This window comes from Mesoplodon bidens (genome assembly GCF_964165515.1).
Source record: "Mesoplodon bidens genome assembly, chromosome: 9".
In the NCBI taxonomy this organism is placed as follows: Eukaryota; Metazoa; Chordata; class Mammalia; order Artiodactyla; family Ziphiidae; genus Mesoplodon; species Mesoplodon bidens.
Window position 1 is genome coordinate 48,435,133 of NC_138166.1, and position 17,093 is coordinate 48,452,225.

At 39.4% G+C, this 17,093-nt stretch overlaps 1 protein-coding gene across 2 annotated transcripts in view; it reads right to left on the reverse strand.

The window, feature by feature from the left end:
- The window catches only part of LOC308622696 (neurabin-1-like), a 123,883-nt gene extending 113,551 nt beyond the window's left edge, over window positions 1-10,332 (reverse strand). The window contains exons 1-2 of one of the 2 annotated variants that reach the window (XM_081244297.1): window positions 10,294-10,332; window positions 6,531-8,143 (exon numbers count right to left, since the gene is read on the reverse strand). In XM_081244297.1, coding sequence (XP_081100423.1) covers window positions 6,531-7,925 — 1,395 coding nt within the window. In that variant the 5' untranslated portion in view covers window positions 7,926-8,143; window positions 10,294-10,332. Of the gene's footprint in view, window positions 1-6,216; window positions 8,144-10,293 lie in introns of those variants that run through there. The other variant, XM_081244296.1, reaches the window with a different exon arrangement.
- Window positions 10,333-17,093: the final 6,761 nt, after the last annotated feature.

Here is a 17,093-nt window from a genome sequence, read left to right on the forward strand (position 1 = left end):
AAAAATAATAAACTCCCCATAAGTGGAATTATTCAAGCAGAAGCTGAATGATCATCTGTCAGCAATATGCTATTGAAGGGCTAACTGAAGTGAGTGGGGAAATTACACTAGATTACCCTTAAGTATTTTTCATCTTTAAGTTTCTATGTCACAAACCAAGAGGAAGAGATTAGAACCAGGGAAATTTTTTAAAGTGACCAGAAAGAAAAAATATGAAGCATTACTTGAAAAGTATTCTTCTATTTAAAATGAAAACTGTAGAATATAATGAAGCAAAAGAACAAAAATAGATCCAAAAAGGAAGAGCATAGGAAATTAAGAAAAAATAGTAAGTAAATTAGATAACAGCACAAAAATCAAGAAATGATATTCAGAGTTTAACATAATAATATTTGTTTTGTTTATACAGAATTTATCCTGTATCTAACTGTATTTTTCTATAGAAATTCTGAAGCCTTTTTCTTTTTGAGTGGTGAAGAAGATGTTAGAAAAAAATCTAATGCAGACGAGATTTAAATCAAATTACTGCTGACTGGCATGTGACTGGATTAATAAAGTAAACAATGTATGAATGACATAATAGAAAGTTATTTTCCCCCAAATTCAGCCTCTTTTCTTTAAAGTCCGTTACCCCAACACTAGCATCCTTTGCGAGGAAATTTAGAGGGGAAGAAAAAATATTGTTGATGATACAAAAAGCAAGAAACTTTAAATCTTTCTACTACAAATAAATGCCGGCAAACATCTATAATAGTCTGCTGTAGAAAAGAATCTCTTTTAAATACTAAATGACCAATGTTCAGTAAAAAAAAAAAAAAAGAGGTAGACCCATGCGGTATTAGAAAAGGGGTCATTCAATAACTATTCATTATTTGATTTTACATAGTACATTAAAATATTTGACTTATTTACCTGGTTATAAACCATAATTTATAAACCATCAAATTTTAAAAGGAAGTTCAATTTAAATGTTATCCAAATAAAAGCAAGCTATATAAGATGATGATGCTTATACTCTCTCTAGAAGTTTTTAAATTTAGGCTTCCAAAAGAATGAGAGAAATGGAATTTCTGAGTCTATCAAGAACTTCCTACTCCTGTCCTTTTATAATTAAAAACTTAGACCACTGTGCTTCCCTGGTGGCGCAGTGGATAAGAATCTGCCTGTTAATGCAGGGGACACAGCTTCAATCCCTGGTCCGGGAGGATCCCACGTGCCACGGAGCAACTAAGCCCATGCGCCACAACTACTGAGCCTGCGCTCTAGAGCCCACAAGCCACAACTACTGAGCCCGCGTGCCACAACTACTGAAGCCCACGCACCTAGAGCCCATGCTCCACTAGAAGAGAAGCCACTGCAATGAGAGGCCCACGCACCACAACGAACAGTAGTCCCCGCTTGCCGCAACTGGAGAAAAGCCCGCGCAGCAACGAAGACCCAACAAAGCCAAAAATAAATAAATAAATAATTTAAAAAAAAAAAAAACACTTAGACCACACAAAGAGTCTAAGATATGACTTTTTAATGACCCAAACTCCTTATGAATTTAGGGCTCATAATCCACTTTGGTATCCAGAAACAGAGTGCTTCATGCACTTTACAAATTTACACCTGTTTCATCTTCAAAGAATATTATCCCATACAACCAGCTACAGCAGACCCATCTGGAAAGCAAATCTGTTAAGTGAACTTCCCCAACATTTCGTTACAAGCCCCTTTCAGAAGCCAGAAGATTATACTTCAAAATCATATTCCAAATAGTGATCTGTTGACCAGCAGCATCAGCACCAATTTGAGAGCTTGTTAGAAATGCAAAATCTCACCCCAGACCTACTGATTGAGAGTTTGCTATATTGCTTGAGAATATTAAATTCTCTTATAAAGGTCAAGAAAACAAATGGAATGGATGAAACTCTAAGAAGTGATAATCACTGATGGTAAGTAAGCTAATACTCAGAGACTCCGTTAAGTATAGATAATGAGAGCTTGTAAGGCCAAGACAAAAGTTACAAAGTATGTTAAAAATAGGTAAGTTAGTAACTTGTAAGACATTCCAAAATAGAAAATATTGTGGAACAAACAAGAGATTTACTTGTAGACAGAAAGGGGTGGAAAGACCAAGTCATCACCATACCATCTCTGGTCTGACAGGTATGCCATCTCCATATCAGCCACACAGTATGATCCTATTCTGGGACCCACAGGTGACCTAACCAAGAAATGCAAATAACACCCATGGCTCATCAGAAGGCAAACTGGCAAAGCTACAGCTGTATCTAAGTGTACTTGTCCCCACTCTCTTCCATACAGCAAGTATGTATCCCAGGAAGTACGATGCCAAGGGCATCATGAGTCTGTGGAGTTCTTGCTCAAATATCAACTCTAGTCCTCATAACCACACCATCAATGGGAAAGGCTGATACAAAAGAGAGAGGGACAGGACGCATGAATTTTGTGTATCCAGGACTCAGGCAGTGTGGTCCTTCCTTCCAATCTCTTTTGCACCTTAAGTGTGTTAACTTACCCCCCACTGCTTTCCTCTTGCTTCTGGCTGTGTGTTTTAAACTAATTTGATAAATCGTGTGATTCAAGCATTTAAATTTGGTTGCTGAGCCTATCTATTCCATACCTCCAGGATAGCTGGTAGTGTACTTGGAGGCTAACCATTGCATCAAGGTTAATTTCCTACAAAACAACTACTGAATAAGAAATATGCATTTTAAAAGGTCCCCAGGTGATTGATATGCAAATTCAAGTTTAGAAGCACTGAGCAGGACTGTTAGAAAGAGAAAGCTGCACAAAGACAGAAATTTGGATTTCAGAACTATGCTCAGAACACCATCCTGAATAAAAGGCCTCGTGTACCCCCTGACCATAACTCAGAGCCCCAAAAGAGGGAGAGAATGCTAAGAAACCCATTTTCAACAACTATCATGTAAGTCTCAGAGAAGCATTGCTGCCCTTGGTGACTCTCCTTTGAACACCAGCTCTGTAAAGCTCGAGGCAACTTGAGAAAACACACAGAAAAGTATAGCATTATGTATCCCAACATTAACCCAGCAATTTCATCTTGCTGGGAATTAGGAAAATAACCTTTTTCAGATATGCTATGTTTCAAGAACACCAATCCAAAGGACATAAGGCTACCAAAAACAGAAAAAGTGTCATGACTTCCTTAACAAGATTGCAGTGATGATCTTAGAAAGATCATCCAAGAACAGAGTTGAGCAGAATGACCTAAGAAGTGACCTTAATGGGCTGTACACCTCCCACCGACCACCGGTTCCTGACTTGATCAGCTGCAGTCATTTTATGTATTTATTACATTCGCATTGTTCCTGACACATAGTAAGGGCTCAATAAATGTTCTGAATTAATAGAAAAAATAATTTTAAATGTCACCCTTTCTATCTTTGATTTATCTAAGACAAATTTAATTCAATTCCTTGGCTCTGAGAAATTCCTGAGAATGAAGGTATAATTCCACATCTCAAATTAGCATCTTCCTAACACTCCCTCATTCCATATCTCAAAGTTGGATTTTACATTTTCTATTATTAATTCCATTCTAACTTTCCATGACACTATGAAACATATTAACCTATCCATTAAGAAACGATCTGACCATTTCTAAAAGTCACCAACAATTATACATAGGGGATATACTACACAGGAAAGATCAGCTATTATTTTGATATTTTTCTAGGTCCAGACTTAAGACATCTTAGGGAAATATCTATTTAAAACATCTATAGAAGAACTGAAATAGAAACTGAGGACATTGTCTCACACACACAAGATCTAAAACAAAAGACCAAAAGTGTTGAGAATGTTTACTCTAGTGAAGAATAAGATGAGACTATCGGGAAAAGAATGTAAAAGTTCTAAAAATCATTTCTGTAAGGAATATGCTCCCTATTACTTCTGAAATAGGGAATGTGTTTAAGTTTCAAAGGAAAAGATTTAAGTTGGAAATCATAACTTCCATTCCATAAATAAATATTTATACAAAGAATAAGGAAACACACATAGGGAATGGCTGAGTGTATTCCCTTCCAAATGATCTACCAAATCCTGTTCACTCCATGCATTTAGTATAGCCAAGAACAGTTAAAGTACTCACAGGACATTAGACACTTCAGCACAGGTTTTTACACTGTGTTTCATGGGTTTTAAAAACCATGTGTTTAAGAATTGACTCTACAAGCTCACAGAGGAAAGAGGTAACCTTATAGATTTTTGTGTCCTCTGCAGCTAACAGCATGAGAATAGACATATGATAAGCCTTCAATAAACACTTACTGAATTTAATTATTACCACTCTCTGAGGCAAGAATCTTAACTGGAGAATAATCTAAACACTACCATCATCACCACCACCAGTAGAAAAGTGGCACTCAAAATTTCCAACTGAATCCACTTACATGTTAAACAATGGGAACAAGAAAGAGTAATTGTCTTATTCATTACAAAGGGCTAAGAATGAATCTTCTGTTTGCAAACTTAATCCACTCCAACTAGTACTGTTAACTGCCCACTAAAACGCAGCACGTTATCTTTCACAAATCTGATGCTTGATCCATATTCTTAATGAAATGTGTTGAACTTCAATGTGTGTAATCTAGTTCATTCCTTGTTACGTGAAATACACAGTCTGTTATGTGAAAATTCAGAGGCAAAATGCTTGTTATAAATGGCAGAAAAAAAAATCACTTCAATTTCAAAGTATCACACCCAAAACCTGGTTTGTTCACAAAAGAGCATCCAAATTTCAATGATAAATCCTTTAAAATCCATTAAACCTATTACTATGCAGTTACATTTTGTGCAGCATAGGACCCAAATACAAGGCTGGTGCCCCATTTGGTTGCCAAATTTTCATAAACTGCTATCCCCCATTAGGGAGTCAGCCACTGGTTTCAACAAACTCCTTGAAGAGTTCAGTTCAGTTATTCCTGCCTTGCTCAATGTGTAACAATTTAATCTTATTGCTTTCTTCCTCAGGGGTAAAAAGATGATGTTCCAAGGGGAGCACCTGCAAAGCGGATGTAAAAGATGAAATTTAGAAGCTGGCTGGATAGGCCTGAGGGAAAGGCAACTCTAAAGAGAGTACCTACCATTGGGGAGTAGGGGAGAGAATGACAAAGGAAGGTGGGAAAGAGCAGCAAAGAAACTTAGCTTACTTAAAAACTAGATTCACAACTCCAGTAGTTATTTCAAACATAGTTTAACTTGACATGGCCCATTCTGGCCCAGAACTTTTGCTTTACACTATGAAAGAAAAGTTTGCCTGCTAACACCAGTAAATAATTTCATAGATTATTAGTTTATTTCATAATTACAGAAAGGTCATATTTATCTTTGCTATGTAAATTATGTATCTTACAGCCTTATATGAAAGTTTCATAAGATGGAAATAACAATAGACAGTGACTTTAGATTTTGAGGAGAAAATTTAAGAAGATACCAGATCTAATTCCAAATCTATCATATATACACACTGTATAAGCTAAAAGCCCCTAGAAAGTGGTTTTAAACTACATATTCTGCCACCACAACCCCCCCAGATTCCCCTAGGAGGGCATGCCAGCATCTTGGGGCTGAGCCGATGGACAAGTACACTTTGAAAAAGCACTCCAGGAGATTCTGATACTCAACCAAACACCTCCTGTCCCACTGCCATTATCAGCTAATAATGTTTCACCACCCGCTGCGGATGTACTTTGTGCTATTCTTCTATTCCAAATGTTAACTAAGTGAAGTCATTAGAATAGAGCATCTGAATTCAATTGGCATTTATCCAGATTTTAAGAGGTAAAAATAAATCCATGAATGGCAAATCAATTTAACGTCCTTTCACACAATTTCATTTTAAAGCCATATAACGAATTCTGAACTCAAAGCTATTTAGAGTCATAGCTTTCCAATTAAAGTATTTAAGTCCGCTAACATATTTCCACGAATCCAACATTCACTACCAAGTAGCAGTACAAAAAAAAATGTTCCAACATTCCTCACAATCCACTTACACTTAAGTAAGGGATAACTCAGATTTTTTAAGCAAGTAAATAAAGAATATTATTGCAAGGTTATCATAACTCTCCCTTTGTACATTATACCTCATATCCTACAGTGTTTCGATTCAGATAATTTTATTATTCATGGGTAATTTCAAGTAAAGCTAGTTAAAGAAGTAATTCTATTTCAAACTAACACTCCTGGTTTTCAGTGTTCATATTATTCATACACCCGTCCATTGGAATGTCTCTCACAATCCCAAACTTCTTCAACTTCAGTATTACTCAGTACTGGTTTATACAACTATAAAGCACATCAGGAAATAATATCTCTCAAACTCCAAACTTTTAAAATCACCTGACAACATGTGTATATCAACAACCTTGAATCCTTTATAGCTGTCAACGCTAGTCTACATACAGTCAGGCCCAAATAATAAAACAAAAAACAAAAAAACAAAAAAACAAAAACTTAGAAAAAACTTCAAAAACAAACTGAGAAAACATACTTACCTTAATTGGAGCACTACTAAACTTAATTTTCCTATTTGCCGGGATGTCTTCTTCTTCTGGCAATCCAACGATTTCTGAGTATTCCATATCAGGTTGATAGTAATTGTTTTCATCACTATCTTCCTGCTCATCCTGTTCAGTGCCTGTTTCTCCCCAGTCTGAATTATACCTGGATCTCACCCTGTATATATTATAGTCACTGTGCATGTAAACATGGGAGCTCCCAAAATTATTTGAATCTTCGAATACTTCCTTTCCACAACTGAATCTAGAAGCATTAGCAGAGGTAAAATCACCACCTGCAAGTTCTTTCTTCTGTTGCATTGCTGCCTCACTCCCAACCAAATGAGCTTCTGCGTCTTCTGAAGGTTCGTTTTGTGGTGAAGGGATTTCAGGCTCTGTAACTGCCTTGTTTTCAGCACAAGGTTCTTCAGGAATGTCTCTGTCGATTCTGTCAGGAGTCTCTTGGTTAGATGTAGAGTCCTCGGCTTCCTTGCTCTGCTGTGCCTCTTCACTGGGCACTGAAGCTAGAGAGGTACTTTTCGAAGCCACTTCTAGTACTGGAGTTGTATTACTCTTCTGAGCATCCTCTGCATCGTCACTGTGTTTGCTTGGAGGAGACCAAGAATTAGAATCCTTAAGGTGCCCAAAGGTGTCAAGATTTGTAACAGTAACCGATGGTAAATTCAGGGGATAATGCCCAGTCACTGAGTATGCACTGTTCTCAGCCTTCTCAGAAATGATGGCACTGGGGGAATCGGTGTTCTCCAATACTGCACTCAGTTGACTCACAGTTGGGGAGACGGCCTCCGTCCGGGAGCTAAGGCTGTCCAAGGAATCAGTACTGCCTCTGTTGGACTTAGAACCACCCCATTCATCCTGAGGTTCACTCCCTCCACTTTTCTCCTTCTTTGGGGAATAGCGGTTGTTCTGTCCTGATTCATGCACACTTCTCTCAAACATCTTGCGAGTTTCTGTGAACTTAGAATATGAAGGGCCATCGTACATGGTGTCAAATCTACTAATTCGTTCTGAAACAGAGGACTCCAACTTAACAACTGAGCCATCTGTTTTTTCCAGAAATTCTTTGGGCTTCATTCGCCTCTGAGGGGATGAAGGTCCACCTTTCCCCCTTGTTTTGGCAATGACTGCAGCATTCTCACTGGGTTCCATACCCATCTGCATAAATAGATTTTTAATTCTGTTGACATTGGAGCCATATTTCCTTCCCCTGCTCTGCTGGGAGCCCTCACCTTCTTTTGTTTTTTGTTCCCCATCTGACTTGGGTTTGTCAAAGGTACTTTTCAGTGCCTGGAACTCAGTTCTATATGCATTCCTGTGAGGAGAGGCACTTCTGAGAGTGGTACGTTCACCTGAAGATTCGGTTTTCAACATTTTTACTTCAGGGTTGAAAAGCCAATGTTCATAATGATCAGGAAAAAAAAAAAAAACAACACAAAACACCTCTCTTCTCTAATCACCAGTATCTGGTCAAGAAAAAGTACCTCTCAAATGGCATACTGTGTCAGTGATCCTCCCAACAGGTGTATTAGGAAATTATTCAGTCAAGAGTTACACAAAATGGCTTTTTCAAAGCAAGACTAGAGGTTCATCTGTAATAGAAAAGAACGAATTTCTGAAATCATTTACTTATTTGAATTTACGTTTAGTCAACTATTACACATTTTTTTTTCAAAGTGGCTTGGCCACACGTCAAATAAGAAGAAATTACATATTGAAATGGGAATTTCAAAGCCAAGAATTTAAAGGATATAACTCTGATTGGTCTTTGGTAACAAAACTGTTTCAAACATAACTTGAGACCCCTACCAAAATCACACACATACACACATACAAGTGACACATAAGTACACTTCAAAGCAATACTTTAGTCCAAGTTTTGGTTGGTTTTGTGAATGACCTTAAAAGAAACCAGCAGTTCCTAGATCTTTAAGAAATCATCAAACTGTCCAGAAAAATGAAATTCACTTGAGATTCTCCACATCAGGTAGAATTTATTCTTTCTGTACAAGCACAATTGAAAGTTCAAAATCTATGTTTACAAACTCCAAAACGTGTCTACAGAGGCTTATTTCACTCTTTCTGGTCCAATATTCTCATCTACAGCATCCCCAAAACAATTTCAGACCAAAAAAAAGAGAAGAAAGTTCTTAAATGGCAGTAAGTTCAGAACTACATCAAATATTTGGAAGTTTCCTAAGAGTGAACATTATTAATTATAGAGTGGGATACAGGATATCATGGGAATAAATGTATGAGAACGTGATGATCAGAAAATAAAGGACCATGAAACCTCTTTTCATAGCCCTGATTTATTACACTTGCCTCTAACTTACTACAAGCTCAGAATACAACGCAATACGTGCTGGCTAGTCTCCTCTAGCCCACAGCTGTATTTCACATCAATATGCCAGCAAGCAAATACTTCAAGATCCGCTGAGGAGCAGACGTTGTAGTTCTAAAGATTTTTCATTTTGTTTTTGTTTTGTTTTTTAATATTAGGCGGAGCCCTATCACCCTCACGCACCATCAGATGAGGAAGCACACACTTTCACTTAAACCGTCTCCAGACTCGGCTCCTGGCCCAGCACGCATGCATGGCCCATGCAGACAAACAAGAAAGGCTTCAGAGTGTGGTGCCTGTTTTTTTTTGTCAAGCTTCGACAATCTCCTTCTACCCTGACATTTGTTTAAGCCGTACACACCCTCCCCTCCCCCCAACACCCCCCCACTCCCTCCCCCGCCAATTCGAACCCGAAGGGGCGGGGGGCGGGGGCGCTGGGGCCGCCGGGGTATTCAAAACCTGCCCTCACAAAAGACAAACATAAATAACACCAACTTGAGAGACAGCCGATTCCCGAGCCTGGTTCGGGACGCAATCCCTCGGCCCCGGGCAGGGGCAGGGCCGGGAGAGCAGGTGACGCCAAGCGCTATGGTAGGAGGTCGCTGTCTAGCTTTGTGCCAAGAAGCACCTGAAGTCCTAACACATTGGCTGCGGCTCCCGGCGGCTGCCAGGCGGATCCCAGTGTGGCATGGGGACAGCCGAGCTCCCCGTCCACATTAAAAAAAGAAGAAAAAAAATTACAGGGTAATACTAATAAATCCCTTTGTTTTTCCTCCCAGTGTGCCAGGAAACAATAGATCCCACCGATACTGCCTCCGATTCTCAGCCTAACGCTCCCCAACCGCAGCCCACCCCCACCCTCAGCCTGCAACTCAGCCTTTGTACATCCCGATTTTTTCCTCCTCATCTCCACCCTCCCCAGCTCCTCGCCCCGCGCACATCCTCCCCCTTACCAGAGCGGGAGCCGCCGCCGGTGGGGAGGGTCGGGCCGCCGCGGCTCCCACCCCCGCCTCCGAGGCGCCCCCCGCCCCACGGTGGCCGCGGCTCGGCTCGGCGCCGGCCCGCTCGCTGCCCCTCCACCCGCTCCTCCCGGCGCAGCGCGATGGGCGGCTGCGGCGGCCGCTTCCACGCGCGCCGCGGCCCCCCACGCGCGCCCGGCCCGCGGCGGGCGGCCCCGGGAGGCGCGCTGCGCTCTCTAACGCCATTGCGGGCGGGCGGCGGCCCGGGCCCCGACGCGCTCGCACACTCTGGCCGACCTGGGGAGGGGGTCCCAGCCCGGGCAGGGGCTTCGCCCACGTGCGGCCGCCCGCGCCGCGCCGTTTGGCTGGCGGCGTAGCGGGGGTGTAACGGGGGAGAGGCCGCGGGGGTGAGGAAGGCCTGGGGTAACAGGTGCCTCACCTCGGCTGATGGGATTAACTCTAGGGCCGCAGAGAGAGGGAGCCCGGCAGCAAAATCCCAGGAGAGGGAGAGAGAGGGAGCCTCTGGCGGCCAACGGAGGGCGAAAAGCACCGGCCTGAGGCGAGGCCGCCCCACCCCCTCGGCCGTGGGCGAGGGGCCCCTCGGGCCTGGGGCAAATCCTGCCCTTCAGCTCGGGTCCTGGTTTCGCGAGAACTGGGTTCTTGGGCTGTCTGCTGCTGGGGCTCCACGCAGTCTGCAGTTAACTCCGTGACCCCAGGGCATCCAAAGCCCTGGGCCACGCTCCTGGCAGGCAAGGCCGGCACCTAGGCCCAGATCCAGAGTGGCCTCCACTCCTCCGCTTAGGCCACTGTGCTTCGCCTAACACCCACCTTGACCTTCCGCTGCTAAAAAGAAAGAGGTGAGGAAATCTTCTGACTTCCTTATCAGGAAAGAGCTTTTCAGACTCCCCTTTTATAAATGCTCAGTTACCCCCTCCTTTCCCCATCAAAAATTTCGGAAGTGTTACAGCCTTACTGCAAAATATAAAACCAGTCATAACCGTCAATATAGACCTTTAAACCAACTCTCAAAAAAACTGTGGAGTAGAAACTTTTAAGGATAATTTTTCAAGAAGGTAAAAATATACTCTAACAGAAATGTAAAATGAAACTGTGTCAAAAATGTTATTTGACTCATCAGGGAGGGAACACCAAAATATTGCAACCCATCCAAATGAGAATGTGAAGAGCAAAGCTTTATGGAAAATCAGAAAAGAGGCAAAACTGGTTAATAATGCACTAAAATGTAATATTTTGAATTATCTCCTATACAGGGCAGTGATCAACTGTATCTCTAAGGAACAAAATAATTTTGCATATGTATAGATAAGAACCATTTACAGTATCATTAAGTTTCTAGGGCTTATAGAGTTGTAAAAAGTCAAAGGCAGGCAAAGGTGCAAACTACTGTAGAACCATGAAACTCCAGAGTCCTTTAGATTACATCCAGCATTCCACTGAAAGGACACTCAATAATCTTTTGCCCATTTCAAAGTCTTACAGGAGTTTTTCCAACAGAGCTATTATTATCTACATTTTACAGATGGGAAAACTGAGGTTTAGGTTTTGTAACTTACCTACAGCTTTATCGCTAGTAAATGATTATGGCTGCATACGAACTCCGGCAAGTCTATACACAGAATTTATACTCTGGAAGCAAATCTTTTCTTGCTTAATTTCAAAAGAGCTTTGTAGCTGCTCAATTCTATGTATCTCTTACTTTGAACAGTGGAATCTTTTCTTCAAGCCTCACCAAATTCTGGGTGCTTTCCCAAGAAATTGGCATTCCCTGTCTACGACGTGGATGTCACTTCTAGGAGCATAAACAGATGTAACAGGCAATGTGAGGGGGCTTGTGGTTCCAGTCTCCGCTTTTGGAAAGAACATTTGTGTTGTCTGGGGTAATTAGGTGGAAAAGTTCCTGTCATTTATTTGCAGTATGGAAACCATGTTTTTTAGGAGAATAACCTAAATAAATGCAGGAACCTAATCACTACAGTTCTATCTGTAGAAGAGGAGGCAGAGTTGGCAACAAAACCAGTCTTACACCTCTTTACAAAAAGATGATTCATACAGAAAAGCAGCCTAAAGAATTTGGTTGGTTTGGGTTTCACTTTTTTTTTAATGTGAACCTTCTGGAAAAATTCATACTGAAGGGATGAATGACAGGTTTTTTTTAAACTATTTTTAAATTTTTGTTTATTTTATTTTTGGCTGCATCGGGTCTTCATTGCTGCGCGCGGGCTTTCTCTAGTTGCTGTGAGCGAGGGCTACTCTTGGTTGTGGTGCGCGGGCTTCTGATTGCGGTGGCTTCTCTTGTTGCGGAGCACGGGCTCTAGGCACGCGGGCTTCAGTAGTTGTGGCACACAGGCTTAGTAGTTGTGGCTCGCGGGCTCTAGAGCGCAGGCGCAGTAGTTGAGGCGCACGGGCTTAGTTGCTCCACGGCATGTGGGATCTTCCCGGTCCAGGGCTCGAACCCGTGTCCCCTGCATTGGCAGGCGGATTCTTAACCACTGTGTCACCAGGGAAGTCCAATGACAGAGTTTTTAAAACATAATATTTCATAATTTCAGATTCCTAGATTGTCCATAACCTACCTTCCATTTCTAACACTTACCTGAGTGTTTGAAGGGACTGCTAGACCAGTAGTAATTAACTCAAAACATGTGGTTATTTAACTTTAACTCAAATACAATTTAAAATTAAGTTCCTTAGTCCCACTAGCCACATTCAAAAGACTCAGTAGCTACCTACTGAACAGTGTAGATACAGAATATTTTCATCACAGAAATTTCTATTGTCAGTGCTGTCTTAGACAACATTTGCACTTCCATAAATTAGGAAAGGTATTTTAACTTTATAAGGATCAAAACTTAGTTCAATAGATCATTAATGTACTGGGGATAAGAGGTCATAAATTTTGCCTGTTGTAATCGAAAAGGGACTGGGGCAGTGTTAGGTGAAGTTTAGTACTGACATGCAAGGCATCCAAAACGCAATGTATTATATTTGGGAAAGGGGGATTTTGATTTTCATGTGTGATTTATTTTATAAATCATGTAGAATATTGTGGGCTGTTACTCTTATTTCCTTTGTAACCAAGAATGGACCGTAAGATTAGTAAATAAAAAGTACAAAATGTATTCTACATTGTTTTAGGGGTTTTCTAAATATATTTTTTCAGTTTTCATAATGGATATTCTGAGTATCTATTCAAATAATTAAATTATTCATATGTGAAAGTGAAATGTTGGGTGTAGTTGTGAAATTAAGCCTAAATAAAACCCAAATAAAATTTTAAGACTAGAGAAAATTGACTAAGCTGAGCCTGAAAACTGCCTATCACTCCTTGATTTATAGCATGAAGGCACCTGGTTGATTGCATGTAAACAAGTTCATAAAGGGAGAGAAAAGAATAGAACGAACTTGGAGGTCTCTAGAATAATTTCTTTATGGAATAGGTGAAGTAATGGAAGATCAATTCCTATAGGTAGTTTTACCCATAACTTTAGCTTAAAAGGAGCACGGGCTCCTTTTAAGCTAAAGTTATGGGTAAAACTTTATTTTTATTTTACTCATACTACTGTTTCTGTACCAGTACTAATAAGACAAGTGTGTTGACAGTAATGAGGCACTTGTTTACCAAAAGTTTAGTTATAACTGCTTATTTTACGTTTGTAAATATCAGAGTGCTTTGTCATCTTTAGATGTGAATGTTGATATTCTGGCATCTTAAAGGTTCATCTTTTAAAATAACCATCCCTATTTAAGGGTAAAAAATTAAATATGTATTTTTTAGTCTTACAATATTTCACACACACTTCACTGTAGAGGTAAAATATACTTCTCTAAAATAGTGATAGAGTCCTTAGGCTTACATTCAGAATACATCAGCGATATCTATGAACAGTCTGATTTTGTGATGCTAGTTATAAAATTAAGCTTAAATCAATAAATGGATTTTGTAATCTAGAAGGTATAATTTTTGCCTAAATAAATTGATAATGATTCAGCATGACTTTCTACCTACATTCACGGCTAGGGCATGCCATTGAAAATTTATACCATCATTTTGGTTCATTTCTCATTCTACAATACAGCCAGTATCTTGGCTTTTCAGCCTAAAGTAGGTTCATGATAGGTTTGAGTATTTACTTTTAGTTGCTACAAGTAATAAACTATAGAACTTCTTGGGATTTCTTAAAGTCATTTTTAAGTTATTATTAATATATTAGCTCTACAAGTAAACCACAGTAGATTTACACAGCACATTTAGGCCAAGGTGATACATCTTCTCTCTTTTCTCTATTTTTACTTTATTTGGTTGCCCACACAAAACACAGAAAACCAAGAGTTTTATTGGACCAGACGTGTGTGATGTTTTCATTACTGTCACTGCTTCTTAGGTTGAAACAATAGCTGCTATACCAATTCTTCTTGGTTTTCAGTTTTATAGTGGTGCAAATTGCATGTTGAAAAACAGGTGTTAGGTATTTATCTGTCTCTACAGAAACCCATTTTACTTTCAGCAGACTAGCCCCTCTGGCAGAAGGATTCTAGGAGTGGTACACAACCTGCCAATCCTCTACCCACAAGGTGCACCTGAAGTCTGGCATCCTTGCGATTGGCAGGTTGTCTACTCTGCTTCAGAATAATTTATTATTTCAAGACTGAAACAAATAAAAGAGACACAGCGATCCTTCACTGCGAGAACAGTTAGCAAAGTGTCAAAATGAGATTCAAATCGAAAACCTTTTACTGAAATTCATATTCAGTACTTTTTTTTATCCTAGAGATGCTAAGCCTAGTTATTGAGCTATATAATAGCGTAGCTCTCTTTTGCACACAGCTGTTGGGGGAAATAGTTGTCCAAAACAGTCTTAATTGTGAAAATATGGGGGAAAAAAATCAAAGAATAACAAAGGTATCTCAGTAGTTTCTCCATTCCATGGCATTAGCCTTGCTGAATTAATTATTAAAGTAAGTAAATAAACATCCCTGTTTGTCTCCAATTAAACAGGAGGTTTCTGTGATTTTATTTCCACTTCCAATCTAGTTCTAGTAATAAAACCTCCTTGAGGAGGTCCATTATAGTCCCGCTTTACACAAAATTCAAATTATAACACACTGCATTTTAAGAAAGCTCTAGTATTTAATTTATAGATGTGGTCATCTGCTTTTAGAAATAATAAAAAATTTGCTCTGAAGTTGTTAGTACATTTTCTATAGGTTCCTAGGCATAATACTGATGTCCAGCATAGATTCTTGTCGATTACCATTAACACAATAGTTTCAAATAAAGTTTGAAAATATAGATGAATGACTTACATGTTTATACACTATTAAACTTTTGAATTGGATGAATAATGAACAAGAACTTGTCCTAATCAGCGGGCAGATCTTGAGCAACCAACCCTCTTGTTCTTGTCCTAGGATGGTTCCCAACACTATGATTGTCTTTGGAGATGTTGCTGGCTTTAGAGCTAGTTTCTTCTTGATTAAGCCACTACAAAGTTCTTTACTTAACTAGTATCTTTGATTAGATTCTACATGTATATATGGATCACATACTTTCTCAGGTTTTTTTTTTGTATTGTTTTTAGAAGAAAAAAACTTTAAAACTAAAATTATAAGGTGTTAGTTTTCTAAAAATGTATTTATATAAGCTGAAATAAAGCGACCAGTTAGTCTAGAAAATCTTGTGTCTGAATCCTGCTCTTGGTTTTTGTTTAATTGAGCAAAGCACTGTTAAATTCTACATTAATAATTATCTGGCCTACAAGCTAAGTTTTGTTCCTTCATATCACATTACTTTTAAAAGAAAGCCATGGGCACCAACATGGTACATGTCTATGGAAAAAATCAGAATACTACTTATTTCCTTATTGAAGTGTGACAAAACTTGAACAATAATCTAAGCCTCTTCTTTATTTTGTGAATACAGTAACAATAGAGTGAACAGTTGAAAATAGTCTAATACCTAGCTGGGTCCTCAAAGGAAATGGAATTCATATTTATGATTCTGAGAATAGAAACAAACACATTAATGAGAGGTGAAATTGAGCTTTATTAATAAAAATTTTAGAAGGGGGTTAAATAGTATAGTTTCAAAAACGAAAACAAGATATTATCTTTGCCAGAAATGTAAATTTGACCTGACATAGCTTTAAAGGGAAGGATACTGAATCTTGTGGATTTTTAAAAATTTTTGGGGGCTTCCCTGGTGGCGCAGTGGTTGAGAGTCTGCCTGCCAATGCGGGGGACGTGGGTTCGTGCCCTGGTCTGGGAAGATCCCACATGCCGCGAAGCGGCTGGGCCCGTGAGCCATGGCCGCTGAGCCTGCGTGTCCGGAGCCTGTGCTCCACAACGGGAGAGGCCACAACAGTGAGAGGCCCGCGTACCGAAAAAAAAAAAAAAAAAAAAAAAAATTTTTGCTTTGTTCTAGAAGCTAACAATTTAGTCTGACATTATTTTGTGAAGCCTGAAAACTTTCTTATAATAAATTACATGTATTTGATTACAGTGTGCTATAATATTACTTATGCAAAGTGTACATATTTTGCAAATTCATAAGTTGAGCCCACCTCAAGAGCCTCAGAGATTAAGCAAGACCAGCAACAGAGAACCAAATGATAGACTACCACATGCTCACCCGAAGGAGAGTTGGCCCAAGGCCAAATGAAGCATTTCGATGCATAGTCATTTATTATGTGATGTAGTTTTACTTTCTGAAAAACACATGCACCTTCAAAAGTCTAACACTAGGCATAAAACTGACACTGAGATACCCTCGCATGAGTGCCAACCCAGAAACTTACGTATTTACATATAGGCACTTTTTCCAAAATATCTGTACATCATCATCACCTCATTAAAACTGTTTGATCACTTATGTGGGATTTTCGAATCACCAGGTCAGTGTATACTATAATGATTTTAATTTTGCTTTAAATGAAATTGTCTCCAGCTATGGAAAGTATGACTTCTCTGAAAGATCCTAGCTATATGTTTGGGTTTATAAAACCTAAGAAATATAAAGAACAAACAATTCATAACTGAGGAATTAATAAAAATACAAAATGTTTCTAATATATTACTATCTTGTAGGTTCACCATGTAGAAATCAAATACACAATTGATTTTGAAATAGTTATCTGTAGAATTTGACATTATAAAAAGGAAACTGACTTGTATATTAAGTTAAGTTCAAAAGAAACCAATTATGGTGGCCTATGGAATCTT